The sequence below is a fragment of the Pecten maximus genome, chromosome 19 (assembly GCF_902652985.1).
Source record: "Pecten maximus chromosome 19, xPecMax1.1, whole genome shotgun sequence".
NCBI lineage: Eukaryota > Metazoa > Mollusca > Bivalvia > Pectinida > Pectinidae > Pecten > Pecten maximus.
Window position 1 is genome coordinate 20,074,029 of NC_047033.1, and position 25,435 is coordinate 20,099,463.

At 34.7% G+C, this 25,435-nt stretch overlaps 2 protein-coding genes across 6 annotated transcripts in view; one reads left to right on the forward strand and one right to left on the reverse strand.

Moving 5' to 3' along the window:
• LOC117317255 (protein CASC3-like) overlaps window positions 1-6,691 on the forward strand; it is a 28,299-nt gene extending 21,608 nt beyond the window's left edge. The window contains exon 12 of the mRNA XM_033871986.1: window positions 418-6,691. Within this exon, the coding sequence (XP_033727877.1) occupies window positions 418-1,077 (660 nt within the window). The 3' untranslated portion in view covers window positions 1,078-6,691. The remainder of the gene's footprint in view (window positions 1-417) is intronic.
• A 1,467-nt stretch (window positions 6,692-8,158) lies between these two features.
• Window positions 8,159-24,241, reverse strand: LOC117317256. Of its 5 annotated transcripts, XM_033871990.1 has the most exons (4): window positions 23,886-24,167; window positions 18,182-18,208; window positions 13,233-13,415; window positions 8,159-9,202 (listed from the first exon to the last, which is right to left on the reverse strand). In XM_033871990.1, the coding sequence occupies exon 4, from the start codon at window positions 9,184-9,186 to the stop codon at window positions 8,386-8,388; it is 801 nt and encodes a 266-aa protein (XP_033727881.1). In that variant the 5' UTR covers window positions 9,187-9,202; window positions 13,233-13,415; window positions 18,182-18,208; window positions 23,886-24,167; the 3' UTR covers window positions 8,159-8,385. The 5 variants fall into 5 exon arrangements, with proteins under 5 accessions (XP_033727881.1, XP_033727879.1, XP_033727880.1 ...); XM_033871988.1 differs by lacking the exon at window positions 13,233-13,415; XM_033871989.1 differs by lacking the exons at window positions 13,233-13,415; window positions 18,182-18,208 and having other exon boundaries at window positions 23,886-24,241.
• Between the last annotated feature and the right edge of the window lie 1,194 nt (window positions 24,242-25,435).

The following is a 25,435-nucleotide window of genomic DNA, read 5'->3' on the forward strand; positions in this document are numbered from 1 at the left end:
TTTTTTGCACATTTTACCATTTTTTGGGCTTTACTTTTTTGGCACCAAAACCTACTTTAAAATGTTTGGTTTAAGTTTTTGGAAAGCTTGTAAGTGCAAAAGTATACACCTCACACCCATCTAATTTGGTTTATACATCCATTAGAGGTCTAGGAGTGATGTTATGCGAGGTGCAATTTTAAAATGACATGCTTATACATACATAAAAAAAAATGAGTAAGCTTCGCAATCATTGATTGCACTTGTTTTAATTAAGTTATTAACAGTAATTAAAAGTCGGTAAATGTGGCATTCTTCTGTAGAATGTATATATAGTATAGATATCTCAAGTTAAGGATAAGTAGAGGACAAATATAAATTAGGGAAAAAAGTCTTTGTCGCAGATTATTTTACAGGTATTTTATTTCCTTTTTCTAGGCTGTGAAGAAAACAGATTCTCAGAGCGAATTTGAGAGCACGCAAGATTTAGAAAAGTCACCTGGAAGTCCGAGCAGTCCCGACTACTCTGATGCTAGGTCTGAGGAGTACGTAGAAGATGATGAAGAAGATTACATGGATGAAGATCCGTTAGGAGAAATTGATAGAACAAAATATCAGGCTCAAGATCAATTGGCAGAAAATGTGGATACAAAATATTCAGTTAATGAACAAATAGATGAAGAAAGGCTTGTACAGAATCACCCGGAAGAACCTGTGAATGAAAACAACCTAGCAAGTTATTCTATAGAAAATCATCATATGCCGCAACAAATGAATGAAAATCATACTACAGAAAATTCTGACACGCAGAGTGTTGAAAATAAAAATCAAGAGACACAAAACATTGTAAATCAAAGTCAAGAAGATTCATCATTAAAATACGTAAAATTTGAAACGGACGTTAGTAATTTAGAATCTAGTGAAGGTCAGGTTGCACCATCAGAATTAACAAGTGAGAAATTACACACAGTGAAACAAGAACCTGAATTAAAGGAAAATGTTGAATTGGAAGGTCAGACGTCGCAAACCAAGGAAGGAGGAGTTCCCTCCCCTGATTCTAGTGAACAGGTGGTACCTTCTGGAGAAGATGCCAAGTAGGATACAAGCAATGATTTTACTTTAGTGTATTATTCATCAAAATATGTTATTTTGTGCCCATGGGCATGTGCAGTTCTTCATTGATGTGTGGTGAAACCATTACATTATCCGACTTGATTTATTAGGTAAAAATGAATAATCCTGTATTCTGCAAAGTTTCCCAATTTTTTTTACTTGACAGTAAATTTTACTTAAATGATGTCGAAATTGATTTTTCCCTTTTTTATGGTGATGAAGTCTTTGTATTCCTTTTTGCATACGTGGAGTACAGTGTTTTAATGGTATTAGAAAGTAGCTGTAGTCTTCTACCCATACAGAGGCATGATGTGGTTTAAGTTGTTTTGGCAAAATGTGTTTGGTTGTTTTCTTAAAGGGCTTTAATCTTATGGTACTTCTGTACATGTATATTGCTTCAAACTAAGCAGATGACAAAAAAAATTATTCAACTACATGTTATTCCATTCTTTTTTTCTGATCTGTAATATTTTTGATTTTAGAATACTCCACAAATTAATTAGAAATGTATTGTTTCAATAATACCGTTTTGCACACAATATAATATACACATTAAAAACCAACAGAATTGACTTATAAAAATTTGAAAAGAAATGTTGCTTTATAATACCAGTCATTGAAGTGGTGTTACTGTACAATTGTAGGTAAATGCCTATTTTGTCAAAATATCTATTCTTTCCTTTTACAGATTTCATTTTTCTGCATGATAAAAATTGCAAATTCAATTTTTTATCTTCCTTTAAACTGTATGAGGTACATTGGTTGTATAATGATTTCTGTATCTTTATCACGCAAACCTCATTCAGAATATCTGAAGAGTTTCTGCCTTTTTGATTTTTTGATATTTTTTTTTCAAGAAAGACAAATGCTTCACTTAATGTAATGACTTGTTCGATTGAAAGTCTAATAATTTTGATATCTATGGTCAAACATTTGTATATGGCCAGCTTGTTGATCAGTGTGTCCAGAGATATTGCCTAGTGTTTCCTACACCATCGGCGCTAATAATGGAAATATTGAATTCTTATGAAGCTAGTTTAATATGTTATATGCTCATCCTTCCTGTATATATAAGTTTTGACAGCATGTCCGGTCCGCTTACTTTTGAGTTTGTTCAGTTGGTTGTATCCACCAACCTGTCCATTTTTTACATTGACAGCTTTTGAATACAAGTTTACCGCTAAAAGCCAGTAACAATCTGACTATACTAATCAATAGATAAGTAAGAACTGAAGAAATTTTAAATAAGGGAAGATAAGTTGTACATATTGAAGTACAAGTCTCATTTTCAGTCACCTCGTTCTTAAACTGACTAATTCAACACATTGTGCTGTATTAGAATTATGTATTGGTCATAACTCTTCATTTTAGATAGATTAAGGTATATCTGTACTAAATAATCTGGTGACCTTGATCAAAGGTCATACTGTATCCTATGTCAAGGTCATGTCATCAAGGTCAAGAAACATGAGTATCTAAACTTTCTCGATGTTGCACTTGATGTCAGTTAAGTAATTCCTTATATCAGAAATATGATTTTTTTTTTTTACCAAGACTGTGTCTTACAATAATTATCAAGGTAAGACAACTGATCTGGAAAGGATTTCACATTAAGCACACTGTCATGCAAGTCTGCACTAAACCACTGGTTATACATATGATTTTAAGTTTATGGGTCAGTACCTCTTCTTAATTGACCTTGGCTATTTAAAGGATATGTTCCAAGAAACCAAATCAAATACTTATATCCTTATTTTTGGCTTGTCGGGACAAAGTCCAGGGGACCTATTGCTGTACCCTGGCGTCGGCATCATCCATAGATAGCGAGGTTTAAGTTTTTATAAAACAGTGTTGTGTCAATACTAATGAAGTTACAGCTTAGTAGGTATTTGATGACAAGGTCTTTCCATCTGTACTATATTTGTGGTCAGACCTGCTGAGCTTGTCGGTGACCTTTCACCTGCTTATAAAAATCTTTGACCTTAGCCACAGTATTGTATATGTTAACCATATGAGATGGGGCATGTATATTTGACATGTGTGCACCTTGTGACAAGGTCTTTCCGTTGGTACTGCATATGTGGACCTGCTGACCTTGACCCGGCATGAACTTTGACCTACTTCTGAAAAACTTATTTCAAATTTCAACCCACTCGGAGAGCTATGTTGTCTTTTGTCAACTCCTGTTACATTAAATTACAAAAAGCAATTTGTATATTTGCAGCAATAAATCAAAAGTGCTACAACTTAAGTAAGATTTGAACTCAGTATTTGTAGACAGGAGTTTCAACTAAGCTCTTTCAATTTTAATTTATTGACCCACAGGGACTTGTCTCAAATTTGATTTCGCAGTCCATAGTCCATATTTATGTATTACAGGTAGCATATATATACATAGAATTTGTTACAAGTCCCTGTGTATCAATGCAGTGCCATCAACAATTCTTCTTCCTCCTTTTTTTCAAAGATTTTGGCTCTGTTGTTTGGTTATATATATGGGCAACAAAATTAATGTAACCATATATACGCAGACAATGGAACCTCCATACCAAACTTTGAACCTAGAACCTTGGAACTCTGAAGGTGGTGTATATTTTAGTAAGTTGGTTTTACATTGGGAAATTCTAGCACTTTTCTGCATGCTGACAATAAGATTTTTGTCTGGTTTAAAAACTGTTTCTTTTCCTAAGTTGTTAACGATGTGAAAACAGAACAGTTAGATCTTGATTGGTTTACAGCTTAAAATATCCTACAAAATTCATGTTTTAATGAAAAATTGCCATCAATTATATTTTTCAAAAGAAGATATTATAAAACGCAATAATTCCGATGAACTGAAAAACCGCGACTGAATTTTATAATAGTAGTGTAGACAACACAAGTTTATATCCCATTCTCTGTCAAGGGTGGCCATGGTAATGGGATGCAAATTGGATTGCCTCCCTTCTGTTAAAAATCAATATTTTTAGGTATATTGTTCAAAGGTGAAAAAAGTAAACTTTATTTATTTTACAACAATACCCAGTACCCGGGGAAAACTCACGAGGTCGGGCAGACGACCCCATACTCATGTCCGATCTGGGAATCGAACCCTGACCACCTAGGTGAAAGGCAAGTGTGTTACCACTGTGCCACCCGACCACCCATTTAAAGGTACCAGTTCAGCACTGTGTTTGTATCATAAATGTGCATAATGTGTTGAAAAGAGAAGATTTTAGAAAAGTTTTGATGTTTCTTAATGTAATAAAAACTTGATATTGGTGCAGTAGTGGTCCTTGATCCCAGGCAGAGGTGAATGGATGGATTATTCCATGATATGTTTGTTACAAAAGGAATTCTCCAAACGAAAGTCTTGATTACATATTAGGGCAGTATGACTAGTGATGACTTTGTGGGAGTTTACAGTATACCAGATGTTGTTTACATGATATATACATTATATGTACATGAATTGGTATGATAGAAGTTATCCGAAGAAGCGTGTGTTTTTTGTGTTCTTACTTAGTTTATGTGAATACATTATGGTGGAAAACAAAACCCCAACAGTATTGTACTGCTTACTGCTGTAGGATCATGAATGGAGTTATGTACTGATCAAAATTTTGAATTTTTGTTTGATTTGTAGTTTTCATATCAAAAGATGAACCAAGGTAATATGCATGTACATCTTATGTACAGAATTGGAATGTTGATAAGGAAAATTTCACGATAAGAATATTTTATGAAATTTACACTTATATTGCATTTTTAACAGCTAATGGAATAATATTTCATATTATGGGGACTTCAGAAATAAGAGAATTCTCTGCATGGTGGCTTCTCAAGATGTGCAGCTTATGTGTACCAGTTGGTATATGTAATTATCTGTCGTGGTTCCTGTTTGACAAACCTCGAGTCTTCTTTGGGTTACATGTTTTAACAGAACAACCCATAAATAACTTTATTTAATCGCCATTTTAGAACTGAAGTTGACAACTTTTTCAGGACTCGTAGTCGAGGTTAGCATAGAAATTATTTACAAATTCTCTATTCCCCATCATTATAAATAAATTTATATATAGGCAGCATGCTTTTTGACTCCATGTGCATCACATCAGTAGCTAGGATTTTAATTGATAATTAGGACAATGTTCGGTAATAATTTAATGGCCTGTAAACTTTCAACGGATATACTTATTTATATTGATGCAAACTTGTGTTGAAAAAAAATGTATATAATGTATAATACATATTCTGTTCTTCATTAGAAAAATGGTTTAGAGATGTCCGTAACAGTTCAAACATTTAATTCATTCATATGGAGATGGCCCCTTAATCATTGAGGGATACGTAATACATATATACATGTAATTATATTTTCAGTAACTGTTTGTATGTTAAGTCAACACAAGGGAGGATAACTCTGATTTGCGACTATAATGTCAGATGGACGTAATTCATCTGGAATTTCATTTTGAGATGTCTGGCAGCAGAGAATGCATTTTGTATATTTAATATGCTCATGGCAATAAAAGTAAATGTAGGTGGTCTTTCCCAGTTAGTGTATTTATCAAATGATGTCTTGACCCTTACTATAGTAGTGCTGTATGATAGTGTTCATTTACCCTTAAAGGGTATCAAGTAAACAAATATGGCCTATTGCTCTTCTAATAAATAAACTTCACTTAAACACACAATCACCGCCATATCATGATTTGTAAATGAAAGACAAATTTGTAAATTAAGCAAGTTCACTATTACATTCAAGGTAATTCTTGACACAGAATCTTTAATCCATGATCCAATTTCAATTTTTCAATGTATGGACCTTGGATTTGGATTTTGTACCAAGTCTCGGTGATTTTGGTAAGGGGAGATAACACAATCTGAATCACAGTATGTAAGGTTGCATACCTCTTAAAGCTTGGCCATTTAATCAATTGGCGACAAACATTGATAATGTATATATAAACTTTTGTGGGGGGAAAGAAACTGGTTGATAATTATGAATTTAAGATAAATGTTTTGTTTCAAAGGCAATAACTCTTACAACAATTAAAGGCAATCTGTAAGGTAGCATAACTCCTTTGTTTTGACCACTTCCTCAATTGGCAACAAAACTCTGATACTACATATATACCGGTACTGTATATTAATATTTTGAAAGAAAATGAAACCAGTTTAATTATGTTAAAGGGAAATAACTCTTACAGAAATTAAAGATAATGTGTTAGATATGCTTCCATAATTTGTGCTGTTTAATTGATTTCGACAATAAAAAACAGCCAAACTGCATACATTGAGGTAAAGGTGATAAAACGTTCAAAGGGAAATAACTCTTTCATCGATTATAGGTAATATGGAAGGTAGCATACTCCTTAAGTTTGATAAGTTTGATGTTGAAGACCCTGTACAATCCTGTGTTTGGTAAGCTTTTTGAGCCTTACTATTCCTGCTTTACATGTGATTTACCTCTGCAGGTAGCAATTTCCAGCTCTTTTTGTTCAAAATGAAATATAGGAAATTTTGTCAATACTTACATGCCAAGATGTTGAACTTTTTCCATGTTGTAATGTGTTTTAATTGCATATAAAATGGATGATAAAAGATATCATAGATACTGAGGAGTTGTTGTATTTTAGATAATAGTCAGTAAGGACACAGGCTCTTGTTGTTATAAATTGAATGAGAATAAAAGAATACCTAGTATTAATTATTCATATATACAAATGCCTGTGAATCATGTAAGGGTGTCATGAAAATCGAAATATGTTGTATTAACATCGGGGCGATTTTGTCACATTCAAATGAGATTGATATAAAAGTTGTTTACGTTTTACCTCTTCCAGTAAACATCTGTGGTTTTTTATGACCAAGATGGCTGTGGTCAGCAATGTGCAAGTGACTCAAAATCTTTTCAAAAATCACAGATGTTTTTAAAACATTTAAAAAAAAACTTTTTGAATAACAAAGAAGCACAGTGTTCTGATATTTGACCAAAGGCATGCCAGGGTTGTAGAACAACACGAGATACATTACCACATTTCTGAGTTTGAACTAGCCGTCAGTGATGGATCAGGGAAATGGAAAGATATCCATTTTGTGAAGTCAATTTACTTGTCTTTTCTTAGCATTAGCTGCTATCTAGTACATGTTCTCAATTATGAGACTATCATGATGGTTTTAAAATGCTTATAACATACTAGCACCATGGAAACAAATTGGCTGGTAAGCAGCCGTCTTTGATTTTGACAGTTGATTGTTGTTATTGTTAGGCTGTTTCTTAAAAAAACTATAGGTAGATCTTGCCCAAGTTGGTACTTCAACCTTTATAGGTCATTTTAACAAAAGTAGTGATAAACGAGAAAAGGTGAAAGGGTAAGGTACTAATAATGATTGTTGGTTCCAAGATATCTTTTTAAAAAAAGGAACATTTCGTTAAGTCAACTGAAAGAGACACCACAAACGCTGGAAGTACTTGATGTTGTCATGCAGCACGTGCGTTGCATTACGTCCAAGCGATAACCCCAATCCTCAATTTGAGAACGTGACATCACTTGGACCTGACTTATATTTACATGACGGATCGTCGTCGATGAAGAAAGTAGATGTTTACTCCTCTATAACATCCTGGACTCAGTTGTTCGAAAGGAGATTAGCTTAATCATTTGATCAGTGAAAATCTCATTTCTCCTTTACTTCAAAACCTGTGTGATTATATTTGTTAATACAGGCAGGTAGAAAGAGACTGAAAAATGCTAAAGCATTTTGTAAAATTTTGTCAAATTAGTTTTACCAGAAATGACTCGTCGATGATTTAAAATTGTTGTTAAACTGTGATTAGCCTAATCACCTTTTTAACAATTGGGCTCTTATTCTTAAACTTTTTCCATGGGTCTCCATGTACATCCATTTTTGCTCGTGCATTGCCCACGTTATATCGGTTTCTAGTTAGTAAGAAAAACAAAAGAAAATAGCAACGTCAAATGGAAATCATAACTAATTCTAAGCCAAAAACGAAAGAACGAGGGCAAACTACGAACGAAAAAAAAAACAGCAACAAAAACACAAAACAATATACCAGTAGTCAAAGTTTCAATATACATTTTGTATTAACCCTTTACTATCTTATAAAATATTAACCGAGAAAATAATGTTAAAATCGCTAGTAAATTCTTTAATAAAGAAAGAATATCGGAACAATTCTTAAACAATAAAATATTAGTAAATTTCAACGACCGTGGTATCGTAGACTTGATGAATCTATAAAAACTAAATTTCAACACTTATTGAATTTGTCGAATACGAACGATGCTAATAAACAGTGATAGGTGTCGCTGACGGCACTAAACGATAACGAGGCTTTGGGTGGAGTCTGTTGGTGATGTCTTTCACGTTTTTACTTCGAGCCAGACCACTGAGTAATGGGAGATTTTCCCGCGCTTTCACTTCGTCGAAATATGCAGTTGCTGGTGTCTTCGCACAACGACGCCCATGCGCACTTGAACATGTCTGCACGCGCATGCGACTGACGATATAGTCTAGTTCCTCTGGTGGAAGGGATTTATCCATTATATAATCGTAATCGAACGCATCGGGAGGATCCGTAGATTTTTTATTTTCATGTTCAAAACACAAATGACATTCGTTGATATCCTTAGCCATAGTTGCTGTAGTCGGACGTCGAAGCCGCCTCACCGTCTTTGCTATTTGTTCCTCCGCGATCGGTGTCCGAGAGATACGACCTTGTGGTTCGTCCATTTGTTCTGTCGTGGCTATTACATAGCTTTCGGTAGGCCTTTGGAGTCGCCGTATGAGTCTTTGCATTTCCCGATCCGTGAGACGACGCGTAGCACTTCGCTGACGGTCACTCGAGCTGAGTGCCGAACGTCGCCCACATGAAGACGGCGTACGATTTCGTAAAGCACTACTTTCCCGACTTTTGTCGAAATTATACAAGTGTGTTGGCTCGTCGGCCGACAGTCGCCGATTATACGTCGGCCGACTTAGACGTTCTGTGATATCTCGAACCTCCGATGCCTTCTTTTTCTCGAAACCATATGCCGGTATTGTCTTGGGTTTGGGTTCCTTCTGTCTGTAGTACATGAAACTCATTTTCCTCGGACGGATTCTGGAACGACATAATATAAAGACTTTTAAAGTCAAATTATCAAAATTACGGGGCGCCGTTTTACATATTGCCATTTAGTGATGTCACTTAGCCGTTTGAGTTATATGATATCGCTCACAAAAATAAGAATGGTAATCTGTTCTGTGAACAAATTTTACAAATGAAAAAGAAAACGGTTATATAAATGAGTGATATTACTTATTCAAACTTCTAAGTGATATCACTGAATGGGAACAAAATAAATCTGTGACCCATAACAAATAATAAAGGATGGCAAACAATCACGATTATAAATAATGAGATGACATGTTAAAATCTACATTGTGAAACTCGCAACAGCAAATACTGGACATGAAGCCGCTATAGGATTACATGTTCACCGGGAAAGCCAAAACAAATATACAACACAGCATTCTAAAGCCGCTTCCGTGTACACGTATTTACAATATAAATCAAATTTCTGATATAGATTTAATATAAATGTTCTCTTGTGTTTGCGACATGGAATTTAACTCAATATTTCTTAAACAACTCTGCGTCACCTGAATGTTTTGCCTTTTCCATGTATGTTAAATTATCAAAAAGAAGCTGATCAGATTGCGTTTATGACCGGATAAATGCCACGATCCTCCGGTATGTTCAAATTTTGATATACTATGTATAAATATAACAAATAGAGTACTTATATACACGATAAGAACGATGGACATTTTCTGTACACTGGACTGTCCTGATAGGCGTTTACGCCTTTAGCGAACTTCAATCTTATCTAGCTCCCTTCGCCAACTTCGCTAGCCAATGGTGTTCAATACGATACTCTCCTTTTGAAAAGGGGAGTAACGTATTGAACACCCTTGGCTAGCGAAGTTGCCCGACCTTCGTCTGCGTTCGCAAACTTGAAAACCAAATCCAGCCTCGCTCGGTACTCAATATATATAACTTACTCTTTAATCGGATCGGACACAATCAATTCATTCTCCTGCATCCGATACCGTACACGCCTGCGTGTCCTTTTCATAACGACCACGTGCATTTTCTGAGCTGTGTACCTCTTCATCTTGACTGGTAGTTATACTGAACATATCTTGTGTGTTCTTAAACATTTCGAGAAACCTTTATGTTATATATAGTCATGGCCATGATTGTATCTTTCTTGTCTATATACAGTACACACACCCTGGGACGGTATACTAAAACACAGGTACTCTTGATTGTGAAGTCGGTCAAAGATTTTAGGTCACCAGAGACGATCATAAACAATTTACATTTTCGACGTCTTCTCAATAACCAAGAGACATTGGGACCTGATATTGGCCCTATAGCATGCTTTAGTGAAGGACTATCAAGATTGTTCAAATGAATTACCTTGACCTTCATTCAAGGTCACAGGGGTCAAGTATACTAAAATATCTAAATAGCTTCTTTTCACTAAGCAAGAGGTCCAGAAATCTGATATTGGGTCTTTAGCATGCTGGGGTGAACGACATTGACCTCAAATTCAAGGTCACGGGAATCAAATCCACCTAAATAAATCTAAACTCAGAGGACCGTTGAGGTCAAACACATCCTGCACTAGAATATAAAAAAAAAAAATTCAACTTGTTCGCGTTTGTACACAGCCTATCGACAATGAAATAAAGTTCCAGGAAACGTTCTTCTTGTCTTTTACGTTAACTAAGACCCATGCAATGAATGGGTTTGAGTCTAAATTACCAGGCCCCGGTTTGATCAACGATCTAAGGAATTCCTTTAATTCTACTGAATGCTTTCCTGAGGAAGTTTTCAATGTAAGGGACTTTAAAGAAGCTGTGACTAGAAGGTTAAGTGGTTAGCTAGTCCTATCAACCAGAGTGATATTGCTCGAGACGCTTACCACCCGGAACACCTGGGTTTATTCTTTTTGTGCCATGTCGATAGTGTTTTGTTTTTTTTACTCGATGGTTTTCTCAGCTCCGCATAATTCTCGTGATTTTACTGGTTGGATTACTATGGATTACTACTCGAGATTTTACTGATTGGATTACTTTGGATTACTACTCGAGATTTTATTGGTTAACTGACCAAGAATAACAACTCGAGGTTTAACTGGTGAGCCAACAACGAAAAACTACATATATCTTTTGGGTTACTTGAATCTAAACCTAGCCATTTTTCTCTTTATTCCTCATGTTTTTTATATATACACCAATAACAGTAGTGCCCGATTAATCGTATTATCCACAGTCCTGACCTATTTCCAATTGTTGTACGCTAAGTATATCGTACGACCGCGTCGAGTGTTCAAAGTGTTCAAATGCGGGTGCGTGCCTAGATGTCCAGCCAGTCTTCTGACTTGTACATGGTCCTCTAGAGTGATAGTGTTAACACTCTAATTAACTCCTATCCCGACCCCTAACCTCTTTAAAACTGTATCTCATATATATCTCTAGTGATAAGCGTGCGCTCAATAAACCACAGTTCCTAAATGAGCAGTCAGTGTACACGACGGTAATTACTTGGAGTTTGTTATTGTATAAAAAGTGTGAGATTTCAGTTTAAGAATATCTCAACTTCTGAAAACTTCAGCGAGTGATCGACAGATAATATATCTGTACATTTATAAACACTGACACGGTACATCGTATGTATTTGTCTATTCTATTTCGAATTAGTTTTAAACCTATTTATAAATATCTACCATTTGATTTTGTTGGAGCGCGACGGTACAATTCTAGTTCAATAGAGTGTCTCTAACAAAACCCTAGATTGCACTACTGTTACAAAACAGTGTCACCTGTTTATCAAGGCGATATGTTGACCTTTCATAGCTTTAAATTCATCGACGACTTGGCAATCCTTTATGTATTTCATATTTGCGTTGTAGTGATAAAAAGATCAAAGGGTTTTAACTAGGCCTGTAAATAAATCGTGTGGTCTTATTCTACAAAGAGGGCTTCTAAAAGAGTATATATACATGTATCTATACATATATATTTCAATGAACCTTTAATCGCACCATCATGGCCAACTCCGTGAAAACACGGAATCGATCTGAACATCTAGGCCAATTCCGTCAAAGCCCGGAATTAGTGCCGACTCACCCGGAGATATGACGGAAAAGCCCGAGTCGGTTGAGCGTAAGACTAGTAAGCCAGAGGTTCCGAGTTCGATCCCTAGCGGAGACAGTGTTTTATATAAAATTAATATTGCGCTCTATGATAAACACAGCAAAGAGGCCGACAAACATGCCATATGCGTAATGCACTGAAAGTACACTCTATCAAACACATGTCGAACTGTCGGTACTAGTACCACTGTGGCACGATTTCAGGATAACCTTATATGTGGTGCTACCCTGATTCCCATTTTGAGAAAGCGGCATTACTTGGATTTGACCAAGATTTACATGGCAGGTATAGCGACATTCGTAACTACACTGCTGATTCCGTACTTTCTGATAGAGAATCGGCCGAAGTATTCCGAGTTGTATAGCAACAGATGCTTAATTTTCCCATTCTGATCTATCAGAATTACTTCCATTCGTTTCATACTGTCTTCTAAATTGTAGTATGGTATATCGATAGCTTGACAGCCGAGAATGACTTTTCCGGAACTCCTCTAGGGTCTTACATTTAATATCTCACCTTTATTCTAATTGGTTCATGCTTTCTTTCCAAGGCAACTCAACTAATTACCTGCTCAACCTCATAGTATTCATACAAACGTTAATCTACTTACGCCGACAGAGAAGTCCAAGTTGCACCAATATTTCACCTATTCGATAGAATAAGATATATTTATATTGCAACAGAGATCATTGTCTAGCTGCTCGATGACATCAACTCCTAAATTTGCTAAAAAGATAATCAAGTTTTCAATTCAGTCTTACCTAAAATCTGACAAATTCCGTTCCATGAATCCACTCAACAAAATCCTTGAGCTATTTCGACCTTTTCTAATTCTTAAAAGGCCCCTTCTTGTATGTTGATGCTGACAGGAACATACGCAACACAAATGCAACATCGTTCCTAGTTTTCGAACCCAGACTTACCTTTCAATTTAATTAATAATCCTTGTTTGCTTTTGGCTTTTTCCTAGACACCGTTATAAAGGCCCCACGCCCTCCGTATGATATCACTGGCTGTTAATGCATCCATCAACGTCTGTTAACCATATTGTAGAAGTGTGTCGCTACCCAGCAATCAACATTAATTGGAAAGTTTTCCTCGCTTACCTGTTCAGGTAGATCGCATAATTAGTCACCTTTTGTAATATAGATGTCGACGTGTTATGTCTACAGACCCGCGGGATGTTTGATCTAACGGTTGGTTATATCCGGAAACTTGTTCCGATCAATTTTGTACGATCACCTGACATATTAATCGCTATCACTCTCAAATGTCTCGCCGCGACACGGCAGCCACATACCAAGTGTTTCATGCCACTCGTCATAAAATCAATCGGGGATCTAAACATCGATTATGGCGAGCGGGGTAACCGTAAAACACAAACTGTGTTACAATGGGATGTGAAAGTGTTTTATAACATCGCCACCATTCTGGGGTCAAACATTTAATCTATTTCATTTATACCAATTTATACCAATTTTCCTGTAATGTTGTTTTAATAAATGGCGTATACAAAAAGCCTAGTGAGTTTCGCGATTTACTTATGTGTGAACATGTAGTTTATCTTGTTAAGGGTTTTGATTTCTAATAATTCGTAATGTTGTTTATTCAAGCTCATCAAACACTCGCTTAACACTCTCGAAATATCATATTGTTCGATTCGTCTGGCATAAACACACCAGTAAAATCGTCTACACCCACGATACTCCAGAGGTAACGATCTTCTGAAGAGAGCGTATGTGATCACAACCCCTGGAGTATCGAGAATAGGTCCCCTTTAACCTTAATACATTTGGAAAATAAATTGATGTATAACCTCTCTTCAATTGAAACGGATTCACTGCCTAAATTGTCATTCTCGGTTTTAAAAAATGGCAAAATTTGATATTTTAAACATTAAATTCGGGGTTTAAAATTTGATTGAATCCTATTACACATACTTCTTTAAACGTAATAGATATATGTCTTTGAATAAATCAAATCGATAACTAATAGAGACATCTTTAAATGTATTTTAATTTTTTAAGTGTTGATATCGTGGAGATCATTCACTACGGTTGATTTTAAATATTTAAATGTTCATTTTATGGAGATGACTCTATAGGGTTGATTTTAAATCTTCAACAGTATGAAATATATGTTTTTGGTGTTAAGTGTTGAACTATCGTCATTTTGTATTCCTTTAAACCATTCAAGATGACAAGCCGAGAGGCTTTATTAGGTGAGTATTGACGTTCTGTGAGAAAGCTCAGTAAATATACAGCGCCATGCTGGGATTGATCGCCACACGAATATTATCGACATTTCACCTCATATATAATGCATACGTATAGCGGCCATTGTTCATGTCTGGGTCGTAATTTTGACTTTGAAAATTTGATCAATAAAGGCAAAATTCAATATCTTATATAAATAACGTGAACAGAATTATATACAATGTATTAGAAATGTGTTTTCAATAGCTTTAAAATGCAATATTAATGACATCATTCCAGTTAAAAATGCAAAATTAAAATCTATACAGCTACAAGACCAAAGTAGCGATATTTAATCAAAAAATTAATTTAAATGAGTTATTGCTGAAAAGGTGAGCGAAACAAATTATCGATTTTTGAAATATTATGCCATGCATTTAGTTTCAACGAATCGTCACGTGAAGGTTTGAAAAATTACCAAATTTCCATCATAGAGCAAAAATGTTATTTAATTCGTGTAATACAAGTTAATGAGGTAGGCAAGTCACGAGATCTCTTACAGTGTAAATTATTAAAATAAGAATATCATATATCTATCATATATATTTTCTTTATATTTAGAGCAGAGTATAGAGGTGTAGGGCGAAAAGGATTGTAAGATCAAATACCATTGCTATTTTCTAGTATAAAAAAGATTAATTCAATATCGAGGACAAAGTTCTCTCTCTGTGCCAAACATAAATACAATGTTTCTAATAAAGGAAACCGGCGGTCCGGAATGAATCCATTTCGACTTATAATCGTGTTCCACGTCGTATTGAGCTTGAAAGATTAAAAATCACGAGGATCTCACTGTCCCTTGTAGACAAGACAATTACTGCAGAATGACGACAACAAGGACAAATATTGCATGAGTGGGCGAATCCCTGTGTGGGGTCCAGACCCACTCAGGGTTACTTAGCCAATTTTACTGTTATTAACTCCAGCTGAGCTATTTAACTGTCTGGCAAGAATCTTCACCTGGCACAGTCAATGGAAGGTATTTACTTTTTAATTAAAAAACGTGAACAGAAAATAAAGCAAATTTGAATATTATGAAACATTTTGCTATTCCAGAAATACCTAATTTAATTTTGTGTGGTCGACACAAAATTTTTGTTTGTTTGTTTGTGTAAAACAACCAACCTATGAGAAAATACAATGTGACCGGTACATGTTTTTGTTCAAGATGAGGCAAAACAAAAACACATAGAGGTTCACTGTTTGCTCTCACTCAGATTAGGGATCAATTTTGAAAAAAAAAAGACATGCCACAATAATCTACGCCATTAGTATAAAAGTCATCTTACTACCGTCCTATATAAGGTTGGAAGTCTCGTAAGGAATGTTGCATAATTCGATATAGACACAGGGACTTGTCACTAATTCCTAACCCAATAGCATGTTTATATAATTATTATAATGTACATTATACGGACCATATGGTCGGAAATTTGTCAGGTCCCTATGCTTAATTACAAACCTCCGTCAATGTATTTCAATATGTTAAATACCATGAAGCAGTGTTGTTGGAATTTCCAAATATGTTTTTGTGTTATCTACATACAATATAGCCTTGCCCGTTGAAAGTGAAACACAATATTTCTTTCATCGAATAACCGAAGACTTTTATGTTTCTATTGTAAACAATTACATACAATTTTCCTGGGTTTGTTATTTTACATGTTAGTGCTACTTAAAGTTACGACACACATATATACAGGATCTAAAGTGAATTTTCATTTAACAGTGATTTTAAGAATTTTAATTTTTGCTCTGCTATGTTCGCCAAAATTCAAACTGTAAAAAAACCTCTAAGGCACGTTTCATAAAATCTTATATGAAATGAACACAGTTTATTGATACTTTTTATCACAAAACTTATGTTTTAAAGTAAAATGTTGAGGACTTAATAAAACGGAGATAACCATGCATTTTGTTGTGCCATTTGCTGCAATTCATGACGTTATCCATATCATGACGTCACGTCATTGTCCATATCATGACGTCACGCCATTATCCATATCATGACGTCACGTCATTGTCCATATCATGACGCCACGTCATTGTCCATATTATGACGTAATAATGGATTTCTGACCGGCACAGCCAATGAAAAACGCTCCAAAGTATATTACACGAATGACACGTGTAAAAATATTACTCGTGCGAATTCACTGAGTAACATCATATATATTGTCTCGACTATTGTGTGCATTTCGACTATAAATAGCTTAATATATTGTCTAAAGAAGTTAGGTCAAGAGAAATGAAATCTTAATTTTGGTTTTAGAAGTCTGACATAGCTACATGCTACATGTATAAACCTCTGACTGAGTCAGTCGCGTCAGAAATCTGCGGTCGTTAGCCGATAATCCTATTTAATTACTGATTTATCCGTCATGTGATTGACCTAATATTTTAACGAATTAATCACTTAATCATAAATAATCTCCTTAAATCCTGAACGTCAAATACTTTTCGGGCCAGTTATCAAGCTTGAAATCGGGCAATTACTTAAAAAAGTCCAACCTAATCGCATTTGTAGATTACCAGATTCGTATGTCTCGCTAAGAAAGCTATTACACGTCATCCGCTTTATTGTGACGTCATAACAATAATGGCGATCTAGCTTTTATTTAAGCTTTTAAACACACAGTCAGTATATACGCTAATTATTATACCTTTCCTTATTTTACACTATGCAAAAAGTAGACATTAGAAATGCTATTTGAACCACGTTCTCCTAAAATGCTATTAACCAGGTTAATAGTCAAAAGTGCTATTTTTCCGGAATGAGCGCATTAATGTTTTCTCGGTTTTTTTTTGTTTTTTTTTGCTTCGTTCATTCTGATTAAACAATTTGTATAAGTGCTTTCGAGACCAAGTCGAAGCAGGCACGGTTTGCTACAGAAACATTTCGGAAAATGGCTTCATCTACAAGTTTCGATAATCTGGATGAAGAAGTGCTAGGGAGGATTTTTTTTCTGAAAAAGACACAACGAGTAATAAAAACGCCAGTTAGCATGCTGAAAGACTATCTTCGGGAAAAACCATTAGGAATAGTGGACGATATGAACACTGGTTCGAGAGGGAAAAAAATGGAATTATTTAAATGCTGGTATAATAAGACAGTTATTGTATGGGTATTTCTGGAAATAGCAATTTTATTGTTCCCCTTGACATTAACTTTTTCCCTCGGCTTCGCCTCGGAAAATAGTTCATGTCTCGGGGACAATAAAAGTGCTATTTCCCTCACAACCATACGATAACTGTATATTATTAGATGGATATTCTTTACAATATCTTTGGATGACAGTTTCGTTTGTTGGAGTTGTTTGCAGATATACAGTGTAGCTGTTCCGTTTATTAGTACTGTGTGTACACGGCTGTTAATGCACAAACACACACGTGCAGCGGGGAAGGGGATGGGGTGGGGATGGGAATGGGTGGGAGTAGAAGAGGGAGTGCTGAAGAGGATTTATTTGCACACCCAAACACGTGAAAAGAAGGGGTTTTTTTGTTTGTTTTTTTTGCAAGTATCGAAAACGATATTTTAATATATTATTTTGATAAGTAAAAAGAAGTGAATGTTAATGTAATCAAAAATAAATTAGATTCATTAATTGTAGTCTTACCTTGTTCTATCGTAGAACATAGCGCCACTGAAATAAACACATGTCTGTAATCTTAGAGTGGGATTAAAATATCAAACCATTACCACCATTTTAAAAGTGTAAAACTGTAATCTTTGTTGATCTATAACAATGTGAAACAATAACAAACTGCAATTAATCACACTTCCTGGCTCTGATGGGAAAATGTAGGGAACCTAAATGTGGGAACCCACGTAGTTCGACATGTGACCATATACATGTTACTTTTCATGTCCGATCGGGGAGATAAGTCTAATTGATAGTCGAGCACGCTTTCCAGTTAAATTAGCCGAGAAGGACTTTAAATTATAATTGGTTTTCTGTTCATTTTAGAATTTACCATAGTTTTAATATTCGATACACTTAGGGGGTTTTAGTTTCATTTTTCGAAAATTGACTTTAGTTTGTCACGTACATTTTGAGAACTTTTACATGTAATTAATCATTTGAGAATGAAGTATAGTTTTACTGTCGGTATATTTTGAGAACTTTCTATTTGAAACATTTGAGAATTAACTATATTTTAGCTGTCGGTACATTTGAGAATGAACTAGTTTAACGGTCGGTATATTTGTGAATGGACTACATTTTGCTGTTATAACTGTCGGTATATTTTGAGAACTTCCCATTTAAACAATTTAAGAATGAACTATAATTTAACTGTCGGAACAATTGAGAACGAACTACAGAAATGTATATATAGTTTTACCGTCGGTAAATTTTGAGAATGAACTTGGTTTTACTGTCGGTAAATTTTGAGAATGAACTTGGTTTTACTGTCGGTAAATTTTGAGAATGAACTTGGTTTTACCGTCGGTAAATTTTGAGAATGAACTTGGTTTTACCGTCGATACATTTGAGAAAGAACTATAGTTTTACCGTCGGTAAATTTTGAGAATGAACTTGGTTTTACTGTCGGTAAATTTTGAGAATGAACTTGGTTTTACCGTCGGTAAATTTTGAGAATGAACTTGGTTTTACCGTCGGTAAATTTTGAGAATGAACTTGGTTTTACCGTCGGTAAATTTTGAGAATGAACTATAGTGTTACTGTTTGTAAATTTTGAGAATGAACTATAGTTTTACTGTCGGTAAATTTTGAGAATGAACTAACGTTTTACTGTCGGTAAATTTTGAGAATGAACTTGGTTTTATCGTCGGTAAATTTTGAGAATGAACTTAGTTTTACCGTCGGTAAATTTTGAGAATGAACTTGGTTTTACTGTCGGTAAATTTTGAGAATGAACTTGGTTTTACCGTCGGTAAATTTTGAGAATGAACTTGGTTTTACCGTCGGTAAATTTTGTAAATGAACTAATAATTTACTGTCGGAACAATTGGAGACGAACTACAGAAAATTTATATATAGTTTTACCGTCGGTAAATTTGAGAATACTTGTTTTACTTCGGTAAATTTTGAGAATGAACTTGGTTTTTACCGTCGATAATTTGAGAATGAAATTAGTTTTAATTACCGTCGGTAAATTTTGAGAATGAACTTGGTTTTACTGTCGGTAAATTTTGAGAATGAACTTGGTTTTACCGTCGGTAAATTTTGAGAATAAACTTGGTTTTACCGTCGGTAAATTTTGTAAATGAACTATAGTTTTACTGTTTGTAAATTTTGAGAATGAACTATAGTTTTACTGTCGGTAAATTTTGAGAATGAACTATAGTTTTACTGTCGATACATTTGAGATGAAACCGTTTTACGTCGGTAATTTGAGAATGAACTGGTTTTAACCGTCGGTAAATTTTGAGATGACTTATATTACCGGTCGGTAATTTTGTGAGATGAACTTAGTTTTACCGTCGGTAAATTTTGAGAATGAACTTGGTTTTACCGTCGGTAAATTTTGAGAATGAACTTAGTATTACTGTAGGTAAATTTTGAGAATTAACTTGGTTTTACCGTCGATACATTTGAGAATGAACTATAGTTTACCGTCGGTAAATTTTGAGAATGAACTTGGTTTTACTGTCGGTAAATTTTCAGAATGAACTATAGTTTTACTGTTTGTAAATTTTGAGAATGAACTATAGTTTTACTGTCGGTAAATTTTGAGAATGAACTATACTTTTACTGTCGATACATTTGAGAATGAACTATAGTTTTACCGTCGGTAAATTTTGAGAATGAACTAACGTTTAACTGTCGGTAAATTTTGAGAATGAACTTGGTTTTACCGTCGGTAAATTTTGAGAATGAACTTAGTTTTACCGTCGGTAAATTTTGAGAATGAACTAACGTTTTACTGTCGGTAAATTTTGAGAATGAACTAACGTTTTACTGTCGGTAAATGCTGAGAATGAACTATAGTTTTACTGTCGGTAAAATTTGAGAATGAACTATAGTTTAACTGTCGATACATTTGAGAATGAACTATAGTTTAACTGTCGATACATTTGAGAATGAACTATAGTTTTATTGTCGATACATTTGAGAATGAACTATAGTTTAACTGTCGATACATTTGAGAATGAACTATAGTTTAACTGTCGGTAAAATTTGAGAATGAACTATAGTTTTACTGTCGATACATTTGAGAATGAACTATAGTTTAACTGTCGGTAAAATTTGAGAATGAACTATAGTTTTACTGTCGATACATTTGAGAATGAACTATAGTTTAACTCTCGGTAAAATTTGAGAATGAACTATAGTTTTATTGTCGATACATTTGAGAATGAACTATAGTTTTATTGTCGGTATATTTTGAGAATGAACTATAGTTTTACTGTCAGTATATTTTAAGAATGGACTATAGTTTAACTGTCGATACATTTGAGAATGAACTATAGTTTTATTGTCGGTATATTTTGAGAATGAACTATAGTTTTACTGTCAGTATAAATTTTGAGAATGAACTATAGTTTTACAGTCGGTACATTTGAGAATGAACTATATTTTTACTGTCGGTATATTTTAAGAATGAACTATAGTTTTACTGTCGATACATTTGAGAATGAACTATATTTTTACTATCGGTAAATTTGAGAATGAACTAACGTTTTACTGTCGATACATTTGAGAATGGACTACATCTTTACTGTCGGTAAATTTGAGAATGAACTATATAGTTTTATTGTCGATACATTTTGAGAATGAACTATAGTTTAACTGTCGGTACATTTGAGAATGAACTATAGTTTTATTGTCGATACATTTTGAGAATGAACTATAGTTTTACTGCCGGTAAATTTTGAGAATTTTCTATTTTGATGAATGTCGTCAATTTATAAACATCTTGATCTTAACTTCGTTACACCTACAACCTATAACACGATTCCGGAACAGAAAGTAGTCCGTGTCTATTATTTTAATATCGATTGAATTTGTTTACATTGTGAAATAAGAATCTACGAGTTTATATCAACATACGCCTGTTGTTTAAACATTTGAAGATCAATTACTTCGTGGACGTCTCGAGACGGTACGACACTCGTACTTTGGTCTCTTTCTCAATGGTCAATTAATATCGAGTATTGACTGTAGCTTACCTTGTATAGGTTTCAGCCGAACTTACTCATAAGACACTCAAATGCTCAGAGAAATATTTTGTGTGAATGTACAAAGACGTATTACCATTTCATACTGTACTGTATCTATCGACTATCGTTTATTTCCATAAAGGTGTGAATATTTTACCCTTAGTTTTGGCAACAATATTAGTTCTATTATGAATTTCAGTAAAAATGATTCAAATTATTAACACTGCATAATGTATCCGGCTTAAAGGTGAGAATAAAATCGTCATGCTTATAGTCAAGGTAAGATGCTTATCTAAAATAATAATACCTATCATTATAACATTAAATTTATAAAATTTGAATCTAGTATAAACAAGCTTTAAAAAAATCCACTACTTAATTTTTTCAATATTTTGTCGCGCCCATTTAACGGGGCCATGTCATACCATTCGTCGATAAAGCTATTGATTTAAACTGTAATATTACGGGAGAACCAAACACGTGCTGTGAGAAACATGTACATTCCTACAGGTACGGGAAAGATATACTTTTTACCTGTGTATTTTACATGCTTAGTGCACAAACACAAATCTACCCTCTATAGTAAATCAGGCGCGGCGGTGAAGTTAGGTACAAATTAATGTTTATATTTACTTTACTTGAACCAATATGTACACGTACACTTCCGTAAGTATTTAATTTTAAGTCCGGTTTTAAATATTCACTGATCATGTTAATCAATTTTTAGATTTTTATCGTAATGGCTAACGTGTACCTAAAATATACATTTTGTGTACTGACATACCTCCTTAACTCAATTCTGTCATATTTTGTCTGACCCTCAAACTGAACCTATTATCGTTACAGTAGATTTGTTATATTCTGTCTGACCCTCAAGCTGAACCTATGATCGTTACAGAATGTTCAAACATACCCCCTTAACTCAGATTTGTTATATTCTGTCTGACCCTCAAGCTGAACCTATGATCGTTACTGAATGTAAAGACATACATCATTAACTAAGATTTTTATTATATTCTGTCTGACCCTCAAGCTGAACCTATGATCGTTACAGAATGTTCAAACATACCCCCTTAACTCAGATTTGTTATATTCTGTCTGACCCTCAAGCTGAACCTATGATCGTTACAGAATGTTCAAACATACCCCCTTAACTCAGATTTGTTATATTCTGTCTGACCCTCAAGCTGAACCTATGATCGTTACAGAATGTTCAAACATACCCCCTTAACTCAGATTTGTTATATTCTGTCTGACCCTCAAGCTGAACCTATGATCGTTACCGATTGTACAGACATATCTCCTTAACTCAGATTTGTTATATTTTGTCTGACCCTCAAGCTGAACCTATGATCGTTACTGAATGTAAAGACATACATCATTAACTAAGATTTTTATTATATTCTGTCTGACCCTCAAGCTGAACCTATGATCGTTACCGATTGTACAGACATATCTCCTTAACTCAGATTTGTTATATTTTGTCTGACCCTCAAGTTGAAATTATGATCGTTACAGAATGTACAGACATACCTCCTTAACTAAGTTTTGTTATATGTGATCGTTACAGAATGTACAGACATACCCCCTTAACTGAGTTTTGTTATATATGATCGTTACAGAATGTACAGACATACCCCCTTAACTGAGTTTTGTTATATGTGACCGTTACAGAATAAAATAGGATAGTTATACGCATGGTCTATGTCGACTGGAGATAATTAAATACGTTTGCACACGGACTTGTATTTTACAACATATTATGATATTCAAAACTCTCTCACAAAAATGCACACTTAATGTTGTACATAACTTATACGACTTTTGCTTAAGCTTGCATAATTACAGATATTTTGATTTAAGGGTAATTTATCTTAAAATAGCATTTTTCAATAATTACTAATTATATGCAATGCAGCTACTTTAAATATGTCAAAATTTCATTAACTAAAAACAAATGATTAACAATTTACATATTCTAAACGCGGAACTCTTTCGTGACATGAAAAATCATAGAAGGTAGCATAACTCCTTAAAACTGTTTTATCATTTACCGGTTAAGTAAAACGACAGAGATTTATCGTCGGAGATGTATATTTGTTTGCGTACCATCCTGTATCACATGTGGGACTTGTCTATGATAACACGTACATCCATAAGAATTAGAACTTTATCGGAATGTTGACACAACTTACCTGTATCCAGGGGAATATCCTCAACTCTCAGGATTTCATTTCATAGTCGGTATGTAGTCACTATCTTATACAATCACAAAACGGAATAGATAGGTATTAATGTTGAAATGTCCCAGGAAGATAAACAGGTATAGGAAACCCCTGCTATTGTTGTATACGGACTGAAAGTCGTTAAGTAGCTTTAGAAGTTTATAAAAACCTTTCTATTCCAGTCGAGCGGAGAAAATCACGGCGTATTTTCACTACAGGTTTCTGTCTCTACCTCAGGGTGGTATATATATATATATAAATAGGTATAGTATATGTAAAACCTACACACCTACCCCGACTTCTCCCAATCCGGTCTCGCTTTCAACAACTATCGTTGCCAATGACGATTACGACGCTTTGGCCTGCCCCAAGGAAGGATTACCGGCTATTTGAGTGTCATATATATGTATATAAATACATGTATATTAACAAATGAAGGCACTGATTTAAACGTCCCTTCTCGAGATTGTTGAAAAGGAACATTTGAAAGACTTTTAATTACACACCTGGCGAAGTTTGTTTTCAAACACGACAGCTTGATTGATGACCTTGTCTGCGCTATGTACTTTAATTAAATCGCGACTTTACTAACTTTGAAGAGTTAATTTGACGACGAGAAATAAATTCATGACCTATTGCCCAACTGTGTAATTTTGTTATTTTTTAATTTTACGGGATTATGGTAAACTTGTGTGTCATTTTTTCGAAGGCCTAAGTTAACTGTTCTTACTGACAAGGGAGCTGGGTATTCATCCTATATATATATGTTCTGCGTTTAATTTACCTGAGCACACAGCTAAACGCCAATATCTGCCAACTTTATGCCTTTTGCTCACACAGGTACATGTCAAGTAAAAGGTAATATAGTGTTATCTGAATAAAAGGTATATAATAAACGAGGACGTTCAAATTCCATTTATATTTGAAATTTACAAAGTAATTTACACTAGACACATAGCTACCATGTAAGTACATAATCCGGTGCTTGCTCATTATTTGTCTCAATTGGTGTACAGTTGTTTTTAGTCAAGAAATGCTTTTGTGTCCTTTAAATTACCGACCAGTACATTTCGAGATATACGTGTATGCATAGATATTGATTTATCCGGATAATTTTGTCGTATCCCGAATTTTGACATCTCAAATACGATCAAATGGAACCGTATTGAGTTCAAATATCTTTTATTTTTTTCGCGGAGTGAAATCTCCCAGAACGGCGTCACCACCTTACCCGGCTAACCGTCTAATCTCCGTCACCACCATACCGTCTCACATCCATCACCACCATACCGTCTCATATCCGTCACTACCCTACCGTCTCACCGTCAGCACCATACCGTCTCATCCCCGTCACAACCCTACCGTCTCACATCCGTCACTACCCTACCGTCTCTTATCCGTCACCACCATACCGTCTCATATCCGTCACCACCCTACCGTCTCATATCCGTCACCACCATACCGTCTCACATCCATCACCACCATACCGTCTCACATCCATCACCACCATACCGTCTCAT

Excerpts from the sequence above, each read along its gene's own strand:
- LOC117317256 (XM_033871987.1), bottom strand. The coding sequence starts at position 10,259 with ATGAAGAGGTACACAGCTCAGAAAATGCACGTGGTCGTTATGAAAAGG. Across the intron at positions 9,203-10,146 it reads GTGTCCGATCCGATTAAAGA|AATCCGTCCGAGGAAAATGA; the intron begins GTAAGTTATATA and ends ATGTCGTTCCAG.